The sequence below is a fragment of the Lottia gigantea genome (genome assembly GCF_000327385.1).
Source record: "Lottia gigantea unplaced genomic scaffold LOTGIsca_90, whole genome shotgun sequence".
Taxonomy (NCBI): domain Eukaryota; kingdom Metazoa; phylum Mollusca; class Gastropoda; family Lottiidae; genus Lottia; species Lottia gigantea.
The window spans coordinates 682,752-708,160 of record NW_008710951.1 but is presented as its reverse complement, the minus strand read 5'-3'; the positions used below and the strand labels follow the sequence as shown (position 1 = coordinate 708,160).

At 33.4% G+C, this 25,409-nt stretch overlaps 4 protein-coding genes across 4 annotated transcripts; 2 read left to right on the top strand and 2 right to left on the bottom strand.

Moving 5' to 3' along the window:
* Positions 1–375: 375 nt before the first annotated feature.
* Positions 376–9,348, bottom strand: LOTGIDRAFT_236948 (hypothetical protein; the record flags this gene model as incomplete). Its single annotated transcript, XM_009068510.1, has 15 exons — positions 9,240–9,348; positions 8,391–8,590; positions 6,528–6,747; positions 5,584–5,690; positions 4,652–4,690; positions 4,351–4,389; positions 4,136–4,174; positions 4,007–4,045; positions 3,878–3,916; positions 3,620–3,658; positions 2,978–3,142; positions 2,530–2,749; positions 1,795–1,965; positions 1,203–1,312; positions 376–492 (listed from the first exon to the last, which is right to left on the bottom strand). Exons 2-15 carry the CDS (start codon positions 8,529–8,531, stop codon positions 376–378), a joined length of 1,485 nt encoding a protein of 494 aa, XP_009066758.1. The 5' UTR covers positions 8,532–8,590; positions 9,240–9,348.
* Positions 9,349–12,990: 3,642 nt separating this feature from the next.
* On the top strand, positions 12,991–13,353 carry LOTGIDRAFT_169888 (hypothetical protein; the record flags this gene model as incomplete). The annotated part of the gene is made up of 1 exon (XM_009068509.1): positions 12,991–13,353. The coding sequence occupies one exon, from the start codon at positions 12,991–12,993 to the stop codon at positions 13,351–13,353; it is 363 nt and encodes a 120-aa protein (XP_009066757.1).
* A 1,719-nt stretch (positions 13,354–15,072) lies between these two features.
* Positions 15,073–16,547, top strand: LOTGIDRAFT_169887 (hypothetical protein; the record flags this gene model as incomplete). Its single annotated transcript, XM_009068508.1, has 2 exons — positions 15,073–15,475; positions 15,943–16,547. 2 exons carry the CDS (start codon positions 15,073–15,075, stop codon positions 16,545–16,547), a joined length of 1,008 nt encoding a protein of 335 aa, XP_009066756.1.
* A 1,500-nt stretch (positions 16,548–18,047) lies between these two features.
* LOTGIDRAFT_134426 (hypothetical protein) lies at positions 18,048–23,713 on the bottom strand (the record flags this gene model as incomplete). The annotated part of the gene is made up of 3 exons (XM_009068507.1): positions 18,048–18,267; positions 21,821–22,047; positions 23,549–23,713. Coding segments are annotated over 3 exons (612 nt in total), but the record flags the coding sequence as incomplete, so codon positions are not given.
* Positions 23,714–25,409: the final 1,696 nt, after the last annotated feature.

The following is a 25,409-nucleotide window of genomic DNA, read 5'->3' as shown; positions in this document are numbered from 1 at the left end:
TGTGTCGGAATGCACCAAATCAATTCAATTTCTTAAAACCTTTTAGAGATGAGAAACTCTATTAGCCCCTCCATTCTTCCTTGTTTTGAATATCTACCCTAACAGTTGTACCCTCATTTATTTTTAATCCCTAGCCCCATGTTCAATGTGTGTTGGTACACAATCATCTCTAATTGTGTAATGGGAACAGGGTAGGTATCACTAAAACAAGGAAAGTTCATCTGTTATGGATTCAATCAAAGAAACTTGATATGAGGATTAATAATATTCTAAACTGCAACAGTGTTGATTGGATATTTTATTGTTTGCATCAATACTTTTCATAATAAAAATTCATAAATAAAAAAAATTATTTTATCATCAAATACCAAGTGGTCACGGGCAGTTTTTAGGAAAAAAATACAAAGATTTGGCTAATGAAGATACGACAGAAGATCCTATAGTTACTGGGCGACCATTTTTTATTTCTCCTTTTTTTATTAAGGCATTCATCTAAAATTAGAAAACAATTGAGAATTATTGTCAATTAAAAGGAATTGTTAAGAGGTTTTTCTAAAATTTTTATCTGTATTAGGGACACTGACTGCATCAATTTGCACAATTCCAATTTTCAATCAGACGTCTTTGGTTCTAGAAATTCCACTATAACTGAATGTTTTATGACATCACTAATCACCTATTCTCCAATAACATAAATCAAGATGATTCAGACATATGATTGGTCAGTCCCTAATATCAATTTTAAATTAGTTTTATAATCCAATCAAATTACTGTATATTTTTTCTATCTTGATGTATGTCAATTAAACTTTCAAGAATAAAGTCACTTGTCCGGAATTTTTTGGATAAAAAATGCTCTTTTTTTGAAAGGGGCAGATTCGCCATTTCCACTGTTGAATATCTTAAATATGTAAATAGTTTTCAGAAGTTCCAGAAATGTACAAAAATCGCATAAATCCTTCAAAAATATCTCATACACAGAATTTCTTTCCCTATTTCTACAGATATCTTTTCTATATGGCAGTGTTTCAAGAAATGACAAGTAATCATATTAATATTCAATCTTGACACTCATGGATACGAAGGCTAAAATTTCGACAGTGAGTTTAACTAAATAATCGCCTTTACTGAGACTAAAGCACAATTGGTCAAACGGATGGCGAACCTGTCCCTTTAAGGATGTGCATTTAATAGACACTAACCTTCAGTGTAAGCTTTCCCAGCTCATTTGAGTAGGAGTAATTTTTATATGCATATACTAAAGCAAGGATAAACATTGAGCCAGAATCACTTTCATCTGGTTTTACCTTGTCTACAAAACAAAGGAACATTGTTTTCTATGAATTTTTTCTTACCAGAGAGATAGATTTTAAAAGGACCTGTACTTTGGTTAAGGAAAGTGAGATAAATAAAAAAAAAACTTCCTTCAAAAAATTGCAAAAATCGAAGTCAACTATGATCTCACAATTATTTATAGCTATACAGTTAAAAAAATATTATGACAATTTCAGAAAAGTGTTATAAAGTAAAAAAAAATCATGTCACCATAAAAACACAAATTCAACATACTCTCAAAATCTGATTTTTACTGTAGCCTATATTGTTTTTTTTTTTCATAAATACTTTTAAAGACAGAGACCTGTTTCTCAAAATATCTATGTTTAACGTACAATCGATGATTTGATGTCCAACGTTTTTCTTCAATTAAAGTGCAAGTTTAGTCATGAAAATATTTGAGAAATGGACCGTCCAGGTAGAAAAACTACATTCAATTTATTATGGTTTTATAAATACCTGAGGTGGCAGAAACACAAAGATACGTGTCTCCCCGTGACGGCATATTTCTTGCTTCTACATCAGAATCTGATGTTTCTGATTGTCCAATCTGTATTTTATTAACTCCTTTTTTCAATGAAATTTCACCTTGTTCTGGTGTACCATCCGTAGAATCCATTCCTTCTAGATCTGAAATATTCATAGATAAATTTCCACATCTTCATAATGTCCAGATAGATTGACATCTTAAGTCTGGCATTTTGCAATTGTGAGAACGATATTAGGACACACCTTTATGGAACAACAATCACTTGAATTTTGATGAAAAAAGAAAAATATTCTTTGAAAATAGAAATCCACTAATTGATGTCAGATATATATATATATGTCCACCAAAATGGTACTACTGTGTATTTACTTGCACAGCATCAAATGGTTCAATCCCTCCTTCTGTGGCAACTTTTGTCAACTGCAATAGCCTGCCCCTTTTTCTATTTTCAACTGTCAATGGGTCTTTAACGTGCACAGCCTGTAACACACTGGTCCTGCGTTTAATTCCCATTCGAAAGACTTGACGCTATTTTCATTGACCTAAGCAAGGTTGTAACCCTGGACATCCAACTCACTGTATAACCACAGCTCCCCCTTATTAATTTTTACAGGAATATAACTTGATGATTGGAAACATACATAAGGTTGACCAAAAATATTTGTCCTCATAAACAACTATGATAAGTATATAATTATACAAACCACGAGGGACAGTTTGAATGAAGAACAGTTTTGGTTTAGTAGAAAGACCTGGACAGGAAGTTGGGTAAAAATAATCGACGATGGACTGGATAGTCATAGACGTGCCATCAGTTCCATATACTTGTTGTCCGTTTTCACCATAAGTCAATACAAACACCACTAAACAATCTACATCTTTCATATCTTTCTGTTTATCTCTATCCAGTCTTTTCTTTAAGTCCTGCATTAAACACCTCAATTATGCGATTTCCGTACATTTCTAGTACCATTTACATAATATTCAAGACTCAAAATGGCACACCTGTCCCTTTAACATATAATATTTAAATTGAACAGGTTATTTACAATGTGTTATCCCCAGTTAATGTGTTAATTTTCAATTTAAAAATCTAGTCATTGGTGAATCAAAAACATAAGTTGGAATACTGAATGTTTTTAAAGCACTTACCTGTACGGTACAGTTTTTGATTATATCAACTGAAAAACGCAATTTTTCAAATAGTGTCATTAAATTTCCAACATCTTTTTCCCAATCTAAATCACATAATCTTGTTACATCATCAAAATTTTCATTACAAATTATCAAACACCGACCTTTAGTGTTCTTATAAACCTACAATAACAGACAAACATAGACCTTTAGTGTTCTTATAAAACTACAATAACAGACAAACATAGACCTTTAGTGTTCTTATAAACCTACAAGAACAGACAAACACAGACCTTTAGTGTTCTTATAAACATACAATAACAGACAAATATAGACCTTTAGTGTTCTTATAAAACTACAATAACAGACAAACATAGACCTTTAGTGTTCTTATAAACCTACAAGAACAGACAAACACAGACCTTTAGTGTTCTTATAAAACTACAATAACAGACAAACATAGACCTTTAGTGTTCTTATAAAACTACAATAACAGACAAACATAGACCTTTAGTGTTCTTATAAACCTACAACAAGAGACAAACATAGACCTTTAGTGTTCTTATAAACCTACAAGAACAGACAAACATAGACCTTTAGTGTTCTTATAAATCTAAAATAACAGACAAACATAGACCTTAAGTGTTCTTATAAACCTACAATAACAGACAAACATAGACCTTCAGTGTTCTTATAAACCTACAATAACAGACAAACAAAGACCTTTAGTGTTCTTATAAACCTACAATAACAGACAAACACAGACCTTTAGTGTTCTTATAAACATACAATAACAGACAAATATAGACCTTTAGTGTTCTTATAAACCTACAATAACAGACAAATATAGACCTTTAGTGTTCTTATAAACCTACAATAACAGACAAACACAGACCTTTAGTGTTCTTATAAACCTACAATAGCAGACAAATATAGACCTTTAGTGTTCTTATAAACCTACAATAACAGACAAATATAGACCTTTAGTGTTCTTATAAACCTACAATAACAGACAAATATAGACCTTTAGTGTTCTTATAAACATACAATAGCAGACAAATATAGACCTTTAGCGTTCTTATAAACCTACAATAACAGACAAATATAGACCTTTAGTGTTCTTATAAACCTACAATAACAGACAAATATAGACCTTTAGTGTTCTTATAAACATACAATAACAGACAAATATAGACCTTTAGCGTTCTTATAAACCTACAATAACAGACAAACATAGACCTTTAGTGTTCTTATAAACCTACAATAGCAGACAAATATAGACCTTTAGTGTTCTTATAAAACTACAATAACAGACAAATATAGACCTTTAGTGTTCTTATAAAACTACAATAACAGACAAATATAGACCTTTAGTGTTCTTATAAACCTACAATAGCAGACAAATATAGACCTTTAGTGTTCTTATAAACCTACAATAACAGACAAACATAGACCTTTAGTGTTCTTATAAATCTAAAATAACAGACAAACATAGACCTTTAGTGTTCTTATAAACCTACAATAGCAGACAAACACAGACCTTTAGTGTTCTTATAAACATACAATAACAGACAAATATAGACCTTTAGTGTTCTTATAAACCTACAATAACAGACAAATATAGACCTTTAGTGTTCTTATAAACCTACAATAACAGACAAACATAGACCTTTAGTGTTCTTATAAACCTACAATAGCAGACAAATATAGACCTTTAGTGTTCTTATAAACCTACAATAACAGACAAACATAGACCTTTAGTGTTCTTATAAATCTACAATAACAGACAAACATAGACCTTTAGTGTTCTTATAAACCTACAATAGCAGACAAACATAGACCTTTAGTGTTCTTATAAACCTACAAGAACAGACAAACATAGACCTTCAGTGTTCTTATAAACCTACAATAGCAGACAAACATAGACCTTTAGTGTTCTTATAAACCTACAATAGCAGACAAACACAGACCTTTAGTGTTCTTATAAACCTACAATAGCAGACAAACATAGACCTTTAGTGTTCTTATAAAACTACAATAGCAGACAAACACAGACCTTTAGTGTTCTTATAAAACTACAATAACAGACAAACATAGACCTTCAGTGTTCTTATTTAATTTTTGATCTTATCCTACTTTTCTGCACCTGATGGACCTAATGATGTTACCTAATAAAGACGGGCAATGTCATTCAGTGGGTAATGAAGGAAATTTTGCCATAAAAAATCATTAACCTACTCTTTTTTGAAACTGTCCTGTGGTCTTTAACATGCACATCTCCCCTCAAAGATAGAGGAGAATGACAATTTAAGAAAATTTCACTTAGTTATTATTCATTAACTTTATAATTTAAGGCAATCAAATTAAAATCAAAGTACAATTTCGCTATCATTTTTTCTTTCATTGGATTCCATTATAATCTTACGAGTTTTAGTGGAATTGCAAGAACCACAGACATAGGTATGAAAATTAGAATGGTGCAAATTGGTGTTGTCAGTGTCCCCGATACACATTTCAAAATTACAATCCCTTTTATTACTACATATATGCATGCAACATTTGACATAGGATGAAACAAAATAATGTTTTGCATTAAGAACGTCTGGATACACTAGACTATTTACCTCATCATTATTCACTTCTAAAGACTTATGGTAATTTGCTGTCATAACTGAATCTGCATCTGAAAATGGGACTACTACTACTTCTTCTTCTTGGTCTGGAGGAAATACTGAAAATAGACAACAAAAATTCCTAAAAACCCAGTTACAAACCTTGCCAATATGACAAGAGGCCTACTGATAATATTTCATAACAACCATTGAATTTTATGGCTTCACCACATGAATCACAATGTTTGCACTGTTAAAATAGTGTTAAATACAATAATTTAATAGAATATAGCCATATATTTATGTAAATAGACTTCAGAAGTACTAGAAATGTACGAACATCACCTGATTCCTCTTAAAGTTCTTAAAATTTTGCTCATAAATTTCATTATGTCTTTTCTATATGTCACAGAGTATCTTAAAATAATGAGTCGTCAATTATAAGACACTATTACTGATTGGCTTAGCTAAAAAAAAATTCCTGATTCTGAGACTAAAATTAAATATGATTTGTCAAATATAATGGCCAAAGATTTATACCAAGGTCACGTACTGGTGATGTTTTAAGCTATTCATAAAAGACAATCACACAACACTTTACTGCCAATTGGAATCACTTTTACCAGCTAGTCTCATAATCTCATTGGTCATATAGCTCTTATTTGTCACAAAGATCGTGATTGTTGAAGTACTATGCTTTAGTACTAGAGTGTCAACTCTTGCGCTCCATATAAGCTACCAGTTGGGAGTACAATAATTTTTCCACTCTTTAAATCTACAAAAATCTAAGTTTTCAATTAGAATACACAAAAAACACACCAAACTGCAAGACATTTTAGAGCTATAATCACAAATTACCTGTGAATCCAGGTAAACAAAATTCAAAATTAATATTTCTTTTCTATAATAAGACTATAATATTCAGAGTTGTGTTCAATGTTAGCACTATTGCCTACCTGCTGGAAGCTCATCTCTGTTGTTTTCAGGATTTGTGACTTGATTTTCCAATCTGCTCCCCACTAAACTGCGATTTATTACATGTGGTTCAATAAATTCTGCTGCTACGTTCTCTTCTGAATCTATCAGAGCTGTGTAAAATTTATCAAATGCTACCTGACCACGTTTTGGTAATAAGTTTAAAAGTTCCCTTATTTTATTCCTTTTAGTAGTTTTTGCCTGAAAGCAATTGATTGTTATATTTTTTAAAATGTCTGTCATGAATAAAGCTTTCTTTCATTGATGTGAGAAATTCTTAAAGGGGGCATATGACATGGCATAATAGTAATATTTTTGAATATCACCAAAATTCTCACTTATCTCTCACAATTGGTTGGAAAAATCCAGAAAAATAGCATGTCTAGCTCATTGAGACACATTAGCAAGCATGTAAAGCTCATTGAGACACATTAGCAAACATGTCTAGCTCATTGAAACACATTAGCAAGCATGTAAAGCTCATTGAGACACATAAGCAAGCATGTCTAGCTCATTGAAACACACTAGCAAGCATGTGTAGCTCATTGAGACAATGGCTAGCTGGATAGCTTATTGAGACACAGTAGCACATGTCTAGCTCATTGAGACACATTAGTAAGCATGTCTATCTCATTGAGACACAATGACTAGCTGTCTAGATCATTGAGACATAGAAGCAAACATGTGAAGCTCATTGAGACACATAAGCAAGCATGACTATCTCATTGAGAAACATTAGCAAACATGTCTAGCTCATTGAAACACATTAGCAAGCATGTAAAGCTCATTGAGACACATTAGCAAACATGTCTAGCTCATTGAAACACATTAGAAAGCATGTAAAGCTCATTGAGACACATAAGCAAGCATGCCTAGCTCATTGAAACACACTAGCAAGCATGTGTAGCTCATTGAGACACACTAGCAAGCATGTCTAGCTCATTGAGAAACAGTTGCAAGCATGTCTAGCTCATAGAGACACAGTAGCAAGCATGTCTAGCTCATTGAGACACAGTAGCAAGCATGTCTAGCTCATAGAGACACAGTAGCAAGCATGTCTAGCTCATAGAGACACAGTAGCAAGCATGTTCTAGCTCATTGAGACACAGTAGTAAGCATGTTGAGCTCATTGAGACACAATAGCAAACATGTCTAGCTCACTGAGACACATTAGCAAGCATATCTAGCTTATTGAGACACAGTAATAAACATGTCTAGTTCATTCAGACACAATGGCAAGTATGTCTAGCCCATTGAGACACAGAAGCAAGCATGTTTGGCTCATTGAAACACCGTAGCAAGCATGTTTAGCTCATTGAGACAAAGGAGTAAGCATGTCTAGCTCATTGAGACACATTACTAAGCATGTGTACCTCATTGAAACATAGTAGTAATTATGTCTAGCTCATTGAGACACAATAGCAAGTATGTCTAGCTCATTGAGACACAATAGCAAGTATGTCTAGCTCATTGAGACACAGTAGTAAGCATGTCTAGCTCATTGAGACACACTACTAGCTCATTGAGACACAGTAGCAAGCATGTCTAGCTCATAGAGAAACAGTAGCAAGCATGTCTAGCTCATTGAGACACATTAGTAAGCATGTTGAGCTCATTGAGACACAATAGCAAGCATGTCTAGCTCATTGAGACACATTAGTAAGCATGTTGAGCTCATTGAGACACAATAGCAAGCATGTCTAGCTCATTGAGACACAGTAATAAACATGTCTAGTTCATTCAGACACAATGGCAAGTATGTCTAGCTCATTGAGACACAATACCAAGTATGTCTAGCTCATTGAGAAAATCTCGATCAGCATAATAACAAATTTGTTTCTAACCATGATTTCTTCCTCCATGTTAGTAGTAATAACTCCAGCTGACAGCAGATTTGATACAACACGATCAATATCTTCTATATTTTCAGTCAACTTTGTAAAATTCTTTTGAATGACCTCACGTTTTTCCCTTGTCATGGCCATTTTGAATACTTTGTTCAAAGCTACAAATCTAAAATTTCTTTTTTCCACTTCTAGTACAACTGAAATGATAAATCATTATGAATAACAATATTTAATGATGGCCACAGTCAAGTCCTGTTCATGGGCCGAATGTTAGACAGGACCAGGTCATTTTCGGTATGGGACCTGATGAAATAAAAAAAATGGAAAAGAAAGTTTGGTCTGATTTTAACTAGATTGATTCAAGACACAAATTGAACCCCGAAAATGGTGAACCATGGAAAATGGTGTTCCAAAACTAGAGGTAACTCATTCTAACTAGCTGCATCACCTGTGACTTATTATGGACGAACCATCTTTGCACATTCATTTGAATTGGAAAATTAACTTATTATTTTGTAAGGATTAAAATAACAGGTTCAAAATAGTACTGACGTTTTAGACTTCATGTTGTTGAAGTTAAAATGTAAACACACTCGCACAATCAGAAGTTAAAATTTGTTTGTTTTACAGATTGTGGCATTTTTTATAACATTTAGCTGTTAATTTTTAACTTTTGTATCAATCAATTTATCGATGAATATGGACAGTTGACCAAGTTATTTTGACGCAAGTAAAACTAATAATAACTGCTACTGTTGATGGTTTGAGTGCAGGAAATAATATTTCCTGTCATTTCTTTACTAGATCTAATAAAGCTCATTTCATTATATATCAAAAAAAGGTTACCTGCTCAAAACATCATAACAGTATTTGTTGAGTAAACCATAACGATACAGATATCATTAACAAATGTATTTTCGAGATCAAATTCTTTCTAACTCAACAGGCATAATTACTCCATTACTCAATCACAAACCGAAAGTAAGACGGACGTCTAAAATACGTTCTTGGATTTTAAAGTTAAACTGCCCGATATGACAAATAGGTCACAAACCAAATCGGACAAAATGAAGATACTATGTTCTCCCAATATTCAATAATACAATTTCGAATCATTTTCTCGAAATGCACAATAGAACTTATGGATTAGATTAATGTTATTCATAATTCTCTTTAATGGCATTTTCAAACCTTGCTATAGTATAAAAGGCTATGAATATTCACGAATATTTCAACAATGTAGCACATAGTAGTACCTACTTCATAATTCCTGGTCTATAAGTTGCCTTGGCCCCAATTTAACCCCTTTGGAGCCATTAGCGATGGTAAGAGTAATATTGGTCTTTCGGCCAGTAAAGACCCTGTGTTGTGCTTTTTCCAACCAATTTGTGTGGAGGGGATGGGCATCTAAGTAATCTTTCATTTCATATGCAGAAATCATATCTTTGGACAAGGTTTCTGGACTAACTTTTAGCGACATTGAAAAAAAGTGTTGGTTCAAGATAACCCTTGGATTAACCCCAGCTAACCAAGGGTTTATCCCAGGTCATAAATGATAACACCAAATTCCATTTAAATTGTATGAAACCTGTAGTCTCCATTGCGTTCACAAAAAAAATTTGACGCGTTTTTTCTAAAGGGCAATAACTCAAACACCGTTCATGTAAAGATCGTCAAAGTCAAACTTGTCCAAGATCTCATCAATATAAATGATCACACCAAATTTCATTAAAATCAGATATAAACTGTAGTCTCTATTGTGTTCACAAACAAATTTTGACGCATTTTTCCTAAGTCAAGAGCAATAACACAAAAACCATTCAACGAAAAATCGTCAAATTCGAACTTGACCAAGATCTCATCAATATAAATGATCGCACCAAATTTCATTCAAATCAGATGAAAACTATAGTCTCTATCGCGTTCACATGCCAATTTTGACGCGTTTTGGCTAAGTCAAGGGCAATAACTCAAAAACCGTTCATCGAAAAATTGTGAATATCGAACTTGTCCAGACGGTGGTGACGATTTATCAAATTTGATATGATATCACAGTGTACTTATTCTGAATTCATTGATTTTTTTTAATTGAAAACAAGGAGTACAAAAAACAAGATAATAAACACTAACAATGAACAATGACAATAGCTTCAAATCTTTAGATGAAAATGAATCTTAATTTAGATAAAATAAAACTCATTATTCAAGTATGGTGCAACAACAAATTACTGATAATAAATCCAGGCAAAACAAATTATTTCTTAAAAAGCACCAAAGGAAAAATGCAATTTATGTCACAAGAAGGATTGTAAATGGGTGTTCTATACTTTTTTTGGCATAAGGGACACTGATATCATCAATTTACACAATTACAATTTTTCAGTCGCATAAAAATCCTCTTTGCAATATGATCTTCATCAAAATGACAAACAATAGTTTGATTTATGTAACGAACGCTGTAGGCCCTACATTTTATATGATTATTATGTGAACAAATAATATTTTTTAAAACTAATTAATCTGTTCATTAAATCTTCAATAATAACAATAACATATCACAATAAAGCCAAGAAAATAAATATTACACACATTAACTGAGTCCAATAGCTGAACTGAATCGGACAATAAAATGACATTTGTATAAAATGTTTTTAAAGAAAAAGTGTAAAGAGTATTTTATTTAAAGGGACATGTTCGCCAACCGTTTCACAAATCGTACCTTACTCTCAATCTAATTTAAGATTTAGTTAATCTTGAGACTGCCATAGACAGAAAATACAGACATATATAGAAATAGTTTGAGGTATTTTGGAACAAATTATGCAATTTCTAGAACATTTCTAGTACTTCTGAAGACTATTTTCATATATTCAAGACCCAAAGCAACCCTCGTAAATGGCGAATCTGTCCCTTTAAAGTATTATAAATAATAATCTACATTATAAATCTTACGGTATTTATCATAATAATACAAGAATAAAACACCCTAGTGAAAAAGCTACGAAAGAAAAATTCTATCTAAAGTTCTATTGTAATAATGTAATTATATCATGTTACTTAAAGTGATACTACAGCTTAGAATGAACACAAAATTTAAGTTCTCGAAATGGTCAATATAAGTATATATATATCAGTGAACTTACCTGGTGTCATAAAGTTACAACAGAATCCCTGTAAAATCTGGAAAATTGCAAAATTTATAAAACTATGTAATTATTGAAAAACGCTTAATCATAATATGAAGCGTTTTTCAATAGTTAATTGCATATTTATAGATAATTACTAAGTTTTTTGGATTTATAGGATTATATAAGGATCCTGTTATGACACCAGGTATATCTACTGGCTCTTATTCGCCAAGTTTAAAATTCTTCAATTTTATGTTAATTCTAAGACGTAGTATCACTTTTAATAGGATCTAATAATATTATTAAACACCAAACACAATGGTTGAATTTGCTGATGGATTTGCTGGTTGTATTTGATTTGGTTGATTTCCAGATTGAGAAACATTAGGTTGGATTTCTAGGGGCAGACCAGGAAAAAAGAACAGACTTTTACCTAATGATGACCTCCATACAGGACATTGTTTTTTACGTTCAATTGTTTCAGCTCTTTGAACTAAATTATTCACCTGGAAATAAATTTCAGTGACAAATTTGAATGTATAAATGGCTCCATGTGTTAACGCTAGAAAACGTTACGCTGGTTGACAGCGTTGGCTGGCGATTGCTACAGGCTTGTGTCCATGCACATACGCGATTTATGTTGCGTTTCCACACTACGTAAAACGCGTCAGTGTAGGCCCTACGCCTGAAAATGACACGGTTTATTTACGCCGCATTGTACTATGTCCACATGAGTATAGATGGAAGTACACTTGCTAGAGAGTAAAGGCTTGTGTCCATATACGCGTTTTCATGAGAAACTCTCAGTGGCGGAGCCAGGTTTACGTCCGATTTTGTATTCAAAATAGGCTTTATCGACGCTGCGTAATACGCTTTTAACCTCCGAAGATGATATCCATCAAAAGTGAATCCAGTGACTCTAGTTTATTGTAGATATAAAGTGCTTTGACTTTAATGTCATTTTCTGATTCGTCCACTAGATGTTTTCCTCTCCGCCTACGCTCATTTGGACATAGTATAAGGCGGCGTATTACGCTGTGTCATTTTCAGGCGTAATCTGACGCGTTTTACGCGTCACAGAGCGTGGCATCTTTTACGACACGCCTATTAGGCGGGCGAAGATAACATTATACCTAGAACAAATTGCAAGATTTTGTTTTTCACCTGAAATGACTTATATACAAATGTAAGAATCTATACACAAAACCAGGTCGATCGGTTGCCATGACAACCATGACTAATTTGCTTAAATCCAAAATGGCCGCCATGGATGCATAAAATCATCAATATCTCTAAAACGATGCACTTTAGATAAAAATAATGTATTAAGTGCAAATAGGAAACCCGACCCCTCTGAGCTCAAAAATCATAACGTCATTGGTCTGTGACGTCACCTTGACGACGCCATGACAGTTTTTACAGAATGCAGTTACCGCTGGTGTTTATAGTTTATTTATCGAAATTATAACATGGATAGTACTAATTGTGTGATTTGTACTGGAGTGATAAAAGAAGGCGAAAAAAGGGCTACTCTGGGAGACAGAGGAGCATGTACAATCAACGAGTTTGCCGTAAAGCGCAAGGGTGGAATCCAAGTGTCTGGTGGAATGACTGTTCATGAGAGGTGCAGAATTGATTTCTGTAATAGACAACAGATGGAGCGTGTACAAAAATGTGTAGATCTGGAACAAGATTGTCCACGTCCACCTAAACGACGCTCACAGGGTGTATTTGACTTTCAAAATCAATGTTTTTTATGTACAACTTCCATCGATACCAAGACAAAGAAAGATCAGTTGTGTTTAGTACGAAGTTTTCATTCCAGAGGATGATTTCCGATATTTGTCATGAAAGAGGAGATGATTGGGGAGTTTCCGTGAAAGGCCGAATTCAAAGTGTGGGTGACTTACATGCTGCGGATGCATGCTACCATTAAATGTGCGATTCTAGTTTCAGAACATGTAGGCAAATACCTTTAAAATATAGAACCTACACCAACATATTGGAAATCAGTGGTCGAAAACAGATTTGTCAAGAGAGTTAGCTTTCCAAGAAGTCATGGAAAATTTTATGGCTAATGAGGACGAACAGAGGTCGGTCGGTGACCTTGTAGAAGAAATGTGAAATCTGATCGAAGACCCATACAGCATCAAATACATGAAAATAAATTTACAGAATACTCTAAAAGACAGTGTAATCATTTCAAATGTAAGTGGACGTGAAGACATAGTTACATTTAAACGAACCGCCACGGAAATTCTTCAGCAGTTTCACAGGAATCAAATTCAAACAGGTAATGAAAACGCAGAGAAACGTAGAATAATGATGGCTAGTGCTGCTTTGATAAAAAGCGAAATCATACAGAAATATGTCAAATTTTCTAAAGAGTATTATCCGGACCCCGATGAACTATGTTCTTTACAGAGAATAAATGATTTCCTGTCGGACCTTCTGCAAATTTTCTTGGATGAGCTCTTTGTTGGTACCGACAAATACCAGAAAATTGCTTCAATCGGCCAATGTATGGTACAAGCCACAAGACCACGCTGCATTACTGCGCCTTTACAAATTGGACTGGCGGTTCAAATGCATCATAATTATGGTTAACGTAGCCTCATAGACAATCTTCACTGTCAAGGGTTCTGTTATTCATATTCTGAAGTGCGATTGTTTGAGAAATATGCAGCTGCACAATCTGGTGACACTTCTTTAGAGTTCGAACAGGGACCTTCATTTCCAGAACTTGATCACATGTGTACACAACAAGAAACGGGAGATACACAGAACGACACGGGGTCAAATGATGGTACTAGTGACGAACAAACATCGTCTCTTGAGCATGTGGTTCAACCTTTGCAGATGGATACCGAGTCTGTCCAAATTTCTATATCTACCGGGGATTCCTTCACATCTGGTCAGTATGTTTCGTCCCAACATTTGACACAAGCTTCTAAACTTTTCGTCAATTTATTGGTAACAATGCTGATCGGAATCCATACACACTGGATGGAAAGCGATCATTCCACGTAATGGGAATTATTGAGACAATCACGCCAGCAGTTCTGAAAAGAGTAACCATTAAACGTCTCACAGGAACAAATTAGCAGCCAGGAGAGAAAGGAACTCTAATATACCTATTCTCTATTACCATGAACATAAAGATATGCCCCTTCATTATCACAAACTTCTTCTCGATACTGAATGGAGATATAATACCGTCTCAGAACTTGCCCTGTTGTGGAAGATCTCGTGGCCGTTGCGTCCGAACAGACCAGGTTGGTCAGGTTTTATGCAAACTGTACACCGCGAACCACATTTTGGTAAATCCACGATAAATTTTTTGCCTTTCATCGATTTAGAACCAACAAATCTCTCCTGTATTTCTTCCACGCTGAAATCCGTGTCGAGACAGTGTCAGAAGTATAGCTGCACTCCGATCATCACATTTGACCAGCCACTCTGCATGGTGGAAGAGCAGGAAGATGATTAACAATGAACCGGCGAGCAGTGATTTGAAGTGCGTTGTTCTTGAACTTGGTGGTTTTCATACAATGACGAGTTTCATCGCTGCAATCGGACATTTAATGATCAATTCTGGTTTAAGTGAGGTCTTGTGTCAAGTTTATGGGGAGAACGCTGTGTTGAAAATGATGAATGGAAAATCTTATGCTCGCACTATTCGTGGATTATTCAGCGTAGATACATGTTTGAATGCGATGCTGCTATCAAGGTGTCGTAATTTAAACCTCACTGACACCGTATGTGACATTGAATTAGATCAAGACCTGAAAGACACAATGCTGTTATTAGATAAGTTACTTAAAGGCGATATACACGTAAATGAAATCACTGCAGCAGACGGCTTAAGAAAAATTGCCACTGATCTGAACAAGGAGAAGTCTCTCTTAAATCACAAAACCTCTGATCTTTGGCTACAAATGATGAGTATGATAGGTTCGTTTTAGAGTATCTAATTGAACATAATCCTTTCGAGTTCTCTGATGAACTCCAAACTCATCAGATGTCACTTTCAATGATATATGTATGTCATATATAAAGTTTCTGCTTAAGTTTCCTAATACTACGGTTGTGTTTGATGGGTACAACGGTCCATCCACGAAAGATGAGGCTCATCTAAGGCGAACAAAGGGCATAATGGCACCGACTATTGTTGGTTTTAGTGGTAAAAAGCCATTGAAGTCTAATAAAGGAACATTCTTAGCAAATGAAACCAACAAAAGGAACTTTATCGATTTATTGATAAATCGGTTACATGAGAATGGTATTGAAACAAAAGTGGCTATAGGTGATGCTGACTTACTGATTGTAAAAACCGCAATTGATTCCAGTCAAAAAGGTGTAACTACTTTGCTTGGCGAATGACATATTAGCACTGTTATGTTATCACTCAAACGTAACAGAAAGTGGCCGACTGTTCTTCCGGTCTGAGGGGAAGAATTCAAGATATAAATGGGATATTGGTACTCTGAGAAACGGACTTGGTGAAGAAATGTGTGAAATCCTACCGTTATTGCATGTGTTAACAGGCTGTAATACAGTTTCAAGAATATTTGAAATCGGCAAAGGTATGGTTCTGAAAAAGGCTGTAAAATCTGAATATTTCCGTAATATATGTAAATTGTTTTTGAAACGAGATTCAACAAAAGCAGAAGTAATGGCAGCTGGTGAAACGGTACTAGTTGCCGTATACGGTGGTCTCAAATACGAAACGCTAAATGAGCTACGGTATCGAAAATTTCGAGAGAAAGTTTATACAAGCAACTCGCAAGTCACCATTGAATGCTTACCACCGACATCAGACTCAGCCAAGTATCACGTAATGAGAGTATATCACCAGGTCCAATGCTGGAAAGATAATCATCTTAGTTCAAACGAGTGGGGATGGACTCTTCTACATCAAAGATACAAGGCTATCAAGATGAAACTACCACCTGCACCGGACAGTTTGCTGCAAATGATAAGATGTAGCTGCAAAGGCGATGTTCATGTAAAAAGAATGGATTAGACTGTACTGGTACATGCTCCGAATGTAAAGGCACAGAATGTTTGAACTCACCAATGGTTACTGAACTATGAGGAATTCGAATTGTAGACAATTTGTATGGAGCATAATATGTCACATTCTTAATTTGTATGTTACTACAGTTTATATTATGGAAATTAATGCAGTATTTATCACCATAACTATTAATGTTTTATGTACTTTTAATGCGTTGACGATTCATAATTTAAGCACACATGTATGTGTGAACGTTTTTGCCCATTTATTAAATGATGACGTCATTATGACGTCACAGACCAACAATGTTGTGATTTTTGAACTCAAAAGGGGTCGATTTCCTACCTGCACTTAATACATTATTTTTACCTATAGGGTGGGTCGTTTCGGAGATATTGACGATGTTATGAATCCATGGCCGCCAATTTGGATTTTAGCTAATAAGACATAGTTGTCATGGTAACCGATCCACCTGGTTTTGTGTATGGGTTCATATACATGTATATAACTTATTTCAGGTGAGAAACAAAATCTTGCAATTTTTTCTGGGTACCCCCTTCTCAGAGCCTATCTTTACCCGCCTATATGTGGACAAGGACCTATTGAAATACTATTTAGGGTTTCTAGGAGTTCTCACGTAGCGTATTACGTATATTTAATGAAAACAAGCCTATCTATACATGTAGATTTATTTCAACGTTTATGCTATTCGCATTCTCTCCGACCATAATATAACTTCACCCTCGAAATATAATATATGAATAATAGAAATTAAGCCTATATGGTGTCACGTGTACTCATCGGACCCTAGGCTTACTCGAGATCAATAGGCCTAGTTTGTTACCGTTCTCTTTGGCACCGAGCTCCTGCTTTATGGATTCCAAGAGAAAACAAGCCTATTTATACATGTAGATTTATTTCAACGTTTATGCTATTCGCATTCTCTCCGACCGTAATATATAACTTCACCCTCGAAATATAATATATAAATAATAGAAATTAAGCCTATGTGATGTCACGTGTACTCATCGTACTATAGGCTTACTCGAGATCAATAGGCCTAGTTTGTTACCGATCTCTTTGGCACCGAGCTCCTGCTTTATGGATTCCAAGAGATTTTCTTTCACGTCTCTGTCGCTGTAGTCATGTGTAGATTTATCCTAGAGTGCAGGTCGTCTCTGTACAGCTTCTATGAGCTTGCCTGTGCAAAATATCCCTTATTGTATACTGCATGGCATTGTCTTAATTAACCCAACACGGGCAGAAAAGTAGGATGTAATTAATTGCACTTCATTTTATTGTATGTGTTGTACAGATTCCTTTTGCATTTAATACAAATTAGACCAGTTTTTTCTTTATTAGCTTTTATTTTTAATATAGCCACTGCAGCTACTTCCGTTTAACTTCGTTCCATTTTTAGTAGCTTTAATTTTCAGGCCACTTCAGTTAAACAAAATTAAAGCTAATAAAAATAATTTTAATTAAACTGTGTACAGATTTCACCCTTTAATTTGTACCTACCCTAGTCATCAGAACAGCTAGTTCACAGCTATGAGCCCAGTATTTAAAGGCATAGACCACAGCTTGTATAAACCACGTTCCAAAGTTTTTATCTCGCCAAGATACAAAACCTGAAATATAATTGATAGAAATATAAAACAGAAAAGTTAAGGCTCGCGTCTTTGTAGGCAGTGATATCTCACTTGAATCTTCATCGTCATTCTTACTTTATTCAGGCCTTTTAGTGGAAATGATAGCCACCCATTGTCACGTTTTGCTAGATAGTAACATTTTAACTGAATTTAGAATGGTAAACTAAATAGGCTAATGATCCAGAAAATTCAACATTTAAACTATTATCCTTCTGTCTAGAAGGTAGGTTTTAAATCCAAACCAACACAACCGGAAATATAGAGTGGTGTAACCTATTTTCGTGCATATAAGGATTCAACACCGAGTTTCGTCAAAGTTAAACAAGTGGTTGCCTTGCAAGATACACCCACTTTCCTGATACATTTTCAGTATATCAAGGGCAGTCACCTATCTGTGTCAAATCATACCAAAAATCTAATTTGCGCAAGATATTGTTGATTTAAACAAACACACATTATTTAATAAAATTCTGACATAAACTGTCACCTCTATCGCTAAGAAATTTTGATGCGTTTTTACTAAGTCATGGGCAATAACTCAAATTCCGTTGATCAAAAAATTGTCAAATTTAATCTTGACTAAGATCTCATCATTATAAATGATCATACAAAATTTAATTTAAATCGGATGAAAACTGTAGTCTCTATTGTGTTCACAAACAAATTTTGACGCGTTTTTCATAAATCAAGGGCAATAACTAAAAAACCATTCATCGAAAGATAGCCAAATTCGAATTTGTCCAAGATCTCATCATTATAAATATTCACACCAAATTTCATTAAAATTGGATGAAAACTGTAGTCTCTGTATGGTGTTCACAAGCCAATTTTGACGCGTTTTGGCTAAGTCAAGGGCAATAACTAAAAAACCGTTCATCGAAAAATTGTGAATATCGAACTTGTCCAAGATCTCATCAATATAAATGATCACACCAAATTTCATTCGAATCAGATGAAAACTGTCGTCTCTATCGCGTCCACAAGCCAATTGTGGACAGACAGACCGACGGACGGACGGACGGACGGACATGGGTGACGACAATATACGTCCACATTATAATGTGGGCCTATAAAAAACGGAAAAATGTCTTAGATGTCTCCTCAGGTATTCTACAGTATAATTAAAATTGGTTTGTTTCGATTTTCTTTATGAATCCCTCACTTTGACCTATATTTCATGAGTAACCAACTCGACAACGGCCACAAAATGCGTCACCTATTTTCGTGTACTATGTTTCATCTATAAATAAGTCAAGAAAAACCCTTTGTATGGATAACCAGTGATATGATTAACTTCTCTTAGTATTTATCTTTAATATCAATTCATTATAACTAATGACAATTCCTTCAAAGAACCATGATTTTAAAAAAAAAATAGTGACTGACAAAATAAGATACGTAGCGTGATTTATTGCTAAAAGTCATTGAAGCAACATAAGAATACGGCCCACATTGTGTTCTATTTTTCTGCTGACACGGAATCACGTGACTTCATTCGTTGGACTTCATTCTAGCAGTTGAAATTCGACACTTGAAATTCCGATTACAACTAGGGGTTATAATGATATTCGACCGATAAAAAATTGTGACGTTTGGTAATAACTGAAATCCGCCATTTTGTATTTGTCAAAGTATATATATATATACGTCAATATTATGGAATCAGTTTTTTTAATTAAACGATTTGTTTCCTTGATCAAAGATATTTTTTTCTTTAAATTTTATGTTTCATTTTTTTAATTTCTGGAGGAGCCCCCATAGAAGTTTGAGCCCGTGGACTTGGTTTACTCTTTGGTAGTTGAGCCACTGAAAGTAATCAATTTTGACTGTCAAAATCAAAATAATGGAGCACACAATAAAACATACCCAATGTAAAAAATCTAATTTATCATGATCACTACAATGTCGTTAGATTTTCAGCGTTATAGAGAATCACGGAATGTTTCTGTCTTTGAAAGGAGAAATGGCTTTTTATTCAATCTTCTTCATTGCTATTTCTTAATTCTTAATTCTAAATTCTTATTCTCTTAATTTGCACGCTTAATTCAACATTTGATATCGAAAATTAATATTTGTTTACAAAATTCATAATTTGTACTGAAAATGAACATTCTTCGATAAACATTCGGTCTTCCAATTATTGAATTAATAGAATTCTTGCCAAAAATATCCTCAAATACATATCTACAAATACAAATCTAGCTGAACATATCTTCAAATGCAAAACGTCAAACACAAAACTCTACTAACAAATGTTCAAATACAAATGTTCAATAGACAAATCTCGCTCAACAAATCTTGCGAAACATTTCTCCAAATACATGTCGAATATATTTGAAGGTCAGGATTATGACGACAGATGTCGATGTACAACCAACATAAAATAAGATATAGACTATAGAAAGCCTCTAGTTCAATTTTCAACCGAATCTTTATCGAAGAATGTTTTTCAGTACAAATTATGATTTTTGTATACAAATGTTAATTTTCAATAACACATGTTGAATTAAGCGTGTAAATTAAGAGATAAGAATTGAAAATTTAGAAATAGCAATGAAGAACATTGAATAAAAAGACATTCCCGCCTTCCATATCTGTCAACATTAACATTTTTTCATTATTACCTGGACATGTTGAAATTGCAACAAACAGATCAGCTCTCGTAGCAGTATTAACGTGTTTTGCATCTGTTGCTTCAGTTGAGACTTTTAAATGTAGATCATCCAACTTTTGAGTGATTACATGAATTAGTTCCTCGTCTTTTTCTGTTATTTTCTGGCTATTTTGTGTTCCCCCATCTTCCACGACTGTTGATGAAATATATGGAATTTTAAATTTGAGATAATGATTCAGTGATAATAATTCAGTGATAATAATTCAGTGATAATAATTCAGTGATAATGATTCAGTGATAATGATTCAGTGATAATGTTTCAGCGATAATGTTTCAGTGATAATAATTCAGTGATAATAATTCAGTGTTCAGTGATGGAAATTTTCAGAGGAAAACATTACAAATTTTCCTTCGTTGCACTTTAAAGTGCATAGCTTGAGCAATATCATTTTGAAAATCCAGACCTTCTGGTTATCGAGTAGGCGATAATGGATTTAAGGATTCACAAAATACATTGAAAAACAAAACTTTATTGTCACAAATGAAAGAAATATGATCAAGACCATATAGTGATAAATGCAGACAGGAAAAAAGTATGTTTCTTTCACACATTTTTAGCCTTTGATGTTTGATAGATGTTTTCCATTGGATTGTGTTCCATATTTTTTGACAGAACGTGTTTTTAAGGGTTCCCTTATTTTTTATTTATTAATATGAAAATGCTAATACTTATATGAACAGAAAGTAGATGTGTTCTAATGACATGCAAAAATACCAGTTAGACTCACATGTCCATTATTAATTCATAATTAGCTAAATTAGAAGAGAACTACCAGCATGAGTGACCGATCAAGAAAGGTCAAAGAGTCTTTTTTTTGGTTTTTCCAGACTATACATACATGGACATTCATGATTGGTTAAAATGTTCTGGCTAATGAACCTGGTATATATTTATAAGTTAAACTAATTTATGACATTGCTATAGGGAAGTTTTAGATTGTATAGCGCTAAACGTATACCTACCTCCCTGACAGGCTTGAATAAAAAACAGTTTAGGTTTGTCACATAAGCTTTTACAGTTACGGGAATCAAAACTGATAACTATTTGCTCGATGCCCACTTCCTTGCCATCAACTCCATACACATTACCATGGGAACCATGAGATAAAACCATCATCACAAAACAATTATAATTGGTGTGATCCATATCTTTATAATGTTTTATCAGGTTGTGTATTTCCTTATGGAATGAGAAATATGTAATGAAATGCTTATGAAGATGGCTTATTATGCAAGGTAACAAAATCCCACTGTCAGATATGTTTAAATTAGAAAATTTCACAGAGAACGAACCATCACCAGTGGCGCATTTAGGGAAGGTGGGGGTATTACTGCCGCGCTCCTGTCAGACCTGTGAAAGGTTTATTTGAAGTGAAAATTAAATCCGATATACACGTTCAAGGCTATCTGAAATTCGCTGGCTTCTGGGGGCCTCTGACAGACTCTCGGCCTAAACGGGCTTCGGCCCTTTCGTTTTCGCGAGGTATAGATCTAACGCGTTTCGAAGACCAAGGCCAAAAACTCATATATAATTTGTCGTATATACGATCGGATTTATGTTGGATGATAATGATAATTTCTCAAAATTCCGTTCAAAATTCAAAAGTGGTTACCCAAGTTGTGGATCCAAGGTCATTGTTATTCGAAGGCGCCCCCCTTTATCAATTTGAGATAATATTATAATCTATTTATATGGGTGTGAATTTAATATCAATTTCAGATAATATTAGATTCTATTTACATGGGTGTGAATTTAATATCAATTTCAGATAATATTACATTCTATTTACAAGGGTGTGAATTTAATATCAATTTCAGATAATATTAGATTCTATTTACATGGGTGTGAATTTAATATCAATTTCAGATAATATTACATTCTATTTACATGGGTATGAATTTATTATCAATTTGAGATAATATTATATTCTATTTACATGGGTGTGAATTAAATATCAATTTGAGATAATATTACATTATTTACATGGGTGTGAATTTATTATCAATTTCAGATAATATTACATTCTATTTACATGGGTGTGAATTTATTCTCAATTTCAGATAATATTATATTCTATTTACATGGGTGTGAATTTATTATCAATTTGAGATAATATTAGATTCTATTTTCATAGATGTGAATTTATAATCAATTTCAGATAATATTAGATTCTATTTACATGGGTGTGAATTTAATATCAATTTCAGATAATATTAGATTCTATTTACATGGGTGTGAATTTAATATCAATTTCAGATAATATTACATTCTTATTACATGGGTGTGAGTTTATTATCAATTTGAGATAATATTACATTCTATTTACATGGGTGTGAATTTATTATCAATTTGAGATAATATTACATTCTATTTACATGGGTGTGAATTTATTATCAATTTGAGATAATATTATATTCTATTTACATGGGTGTGAATTTATTATCAATTTGAGATAATATTACATTCTATTTACATGGGTGTGAATTTATTATCAATTTCAGATAATATTAGATTCTATTTACATGGGTGTGAATTTATTATCAATTTGAGATAATATTACATTCTATTTACATGGGTGTGAATTTATTATCAATTTGAGATAATATTACATTCTATTTACATGCACTGCATTATTGTACCTAAACACATCATAGTCAATGAACAATTCTATTAGTCCTACCTGTGCAGTTTTATTATCGTGAACTGTTATTTGAAAATTTAATTGCTTGAAAAGTTCCTTCAAAGATTCCACATCTTTCTCTGTGCCATATCGTCTAGACTGTTGCTCAAATATCTCATTATTTATCACCACACAGTGTCCACGATTGTTTGAATTCATTTGGTAAATCTGCAATATAGTTCTAGTATATAAATGAATATTACTCCAAACAGCAAATATACGCCCACAGGCAGCTTTGATTTTACATAAAAAAATATTTGGCAGTACAGTAACAATTACCAGTATGAAATATTCAACCTTGAGTCTTTTTTTTTCTGATTTTCAATAGGGTTCATCCTTGAGTGATAACAAACAACCATACCAAGTTTCGTCAAAATCAGTTAAGAATTGTGTTTACGAGCACATGTGGACGGACGGCCGGTTATTATATGGGGCGTTTCATAAATTTCACATGACATAAGCACTCATTAAAGATCCTCTATTTATAACCAGTATTTTATTCATTTCCGAATTTATAGTTTATATGATAGAAAAGCTGAATTAGAGGCGAGTGTTTCGGACAAATCGACCTGTTGATGAGTAACAAACATGGCAAAATAATAATTAGTTTATAAGATAACAAAATTACTCACCTCACTATCAGTCGTACATCTTTTAAACTTTTCATACATTTGGTCACCGTTCATAGCAGTACATTTCCGTACTTTGACAATTTTTGGATCATTTGGGTCAGGAAATACTGTAAATATTGAAAATAATTAATTTCTTCAAATTATGTTATTTAAATCCTTAATAAAATAAGAACGGGTCACAGTTTCAAGTATTTGATCCGAAGAAAACTAAAATACACACCTGATGGTAACTGATGTTCTGTTGTGATTCCAAATGTGCCTCCAAGATAGTTTGCTGCTACGGGCTCGTTACAATCTATTAAAACTTTCCCGAACATATCAAAAGCTGAATCAACTCTCCTTGGTAAAATATTTAACAATTCACGACATTTCTGTATTCTTGTTGGCTTGGACTAAAATTGACAATTTTTTTGAACAAAATAAATTCAACAAACCGTTTCCGGAAATGTACTCAAATGTACTATATGATGGGTAAAATAAAATATTTGATGCCAATGCACATGTGCACAATGTCTTTTAATTCTGATTTATCACACAACAGTACTGTTCCTGGGTTCATAACACTGCAGGTTCATAAAAACTATATAAATTCATAGCACAGGTTAATAGCTATTCAAATAAGGTCTTGTATTCATGCACCATGTAAACAGAATAACATAGCATTTTTGAAGTTGAAGACTCAATTAAAATTGGAGGTAAAGGGCATGAAATTGTTCCAAAATGTACATAACTCTGATTAAAAGTTTCAATTTAGTCATCACATAAAAGTGTTTTCATCTAGACTTATTTGTTACACGCAAGGACATTTTGAAGAATAGTGCAAAAAGGTGGACCCTTAAATGAAGGCTCTATATCGAAAAAAGTGCAAGAATTTAATGAAATTATGTTGATTGTTGTCTGATAAATAGTATCTTTCACGCGTGCTTATGTCATATCAAATTTATGAAATTCGTTGCCGGATTAAATATTTAATCTGGCAACTCATTTCATAAATTTGATATTTCATAAGCACTCGTTTAATATCCTATATGTAATGTTAGCTTCATAATTGTTATGTAAGCTATTGTATAAACAAAGTAAAAAAAAATTGAAATTCTTCAATTAAATGCTTCAAACAAGAAAAGTCAATGATGTAAGCTAATGCTATAAAAACATACAAACATCCACATTTCAATAACTCTAGTTTCACTTAATGTAGAAAAAAACGTTTGTGTTTTAACACATGCCCT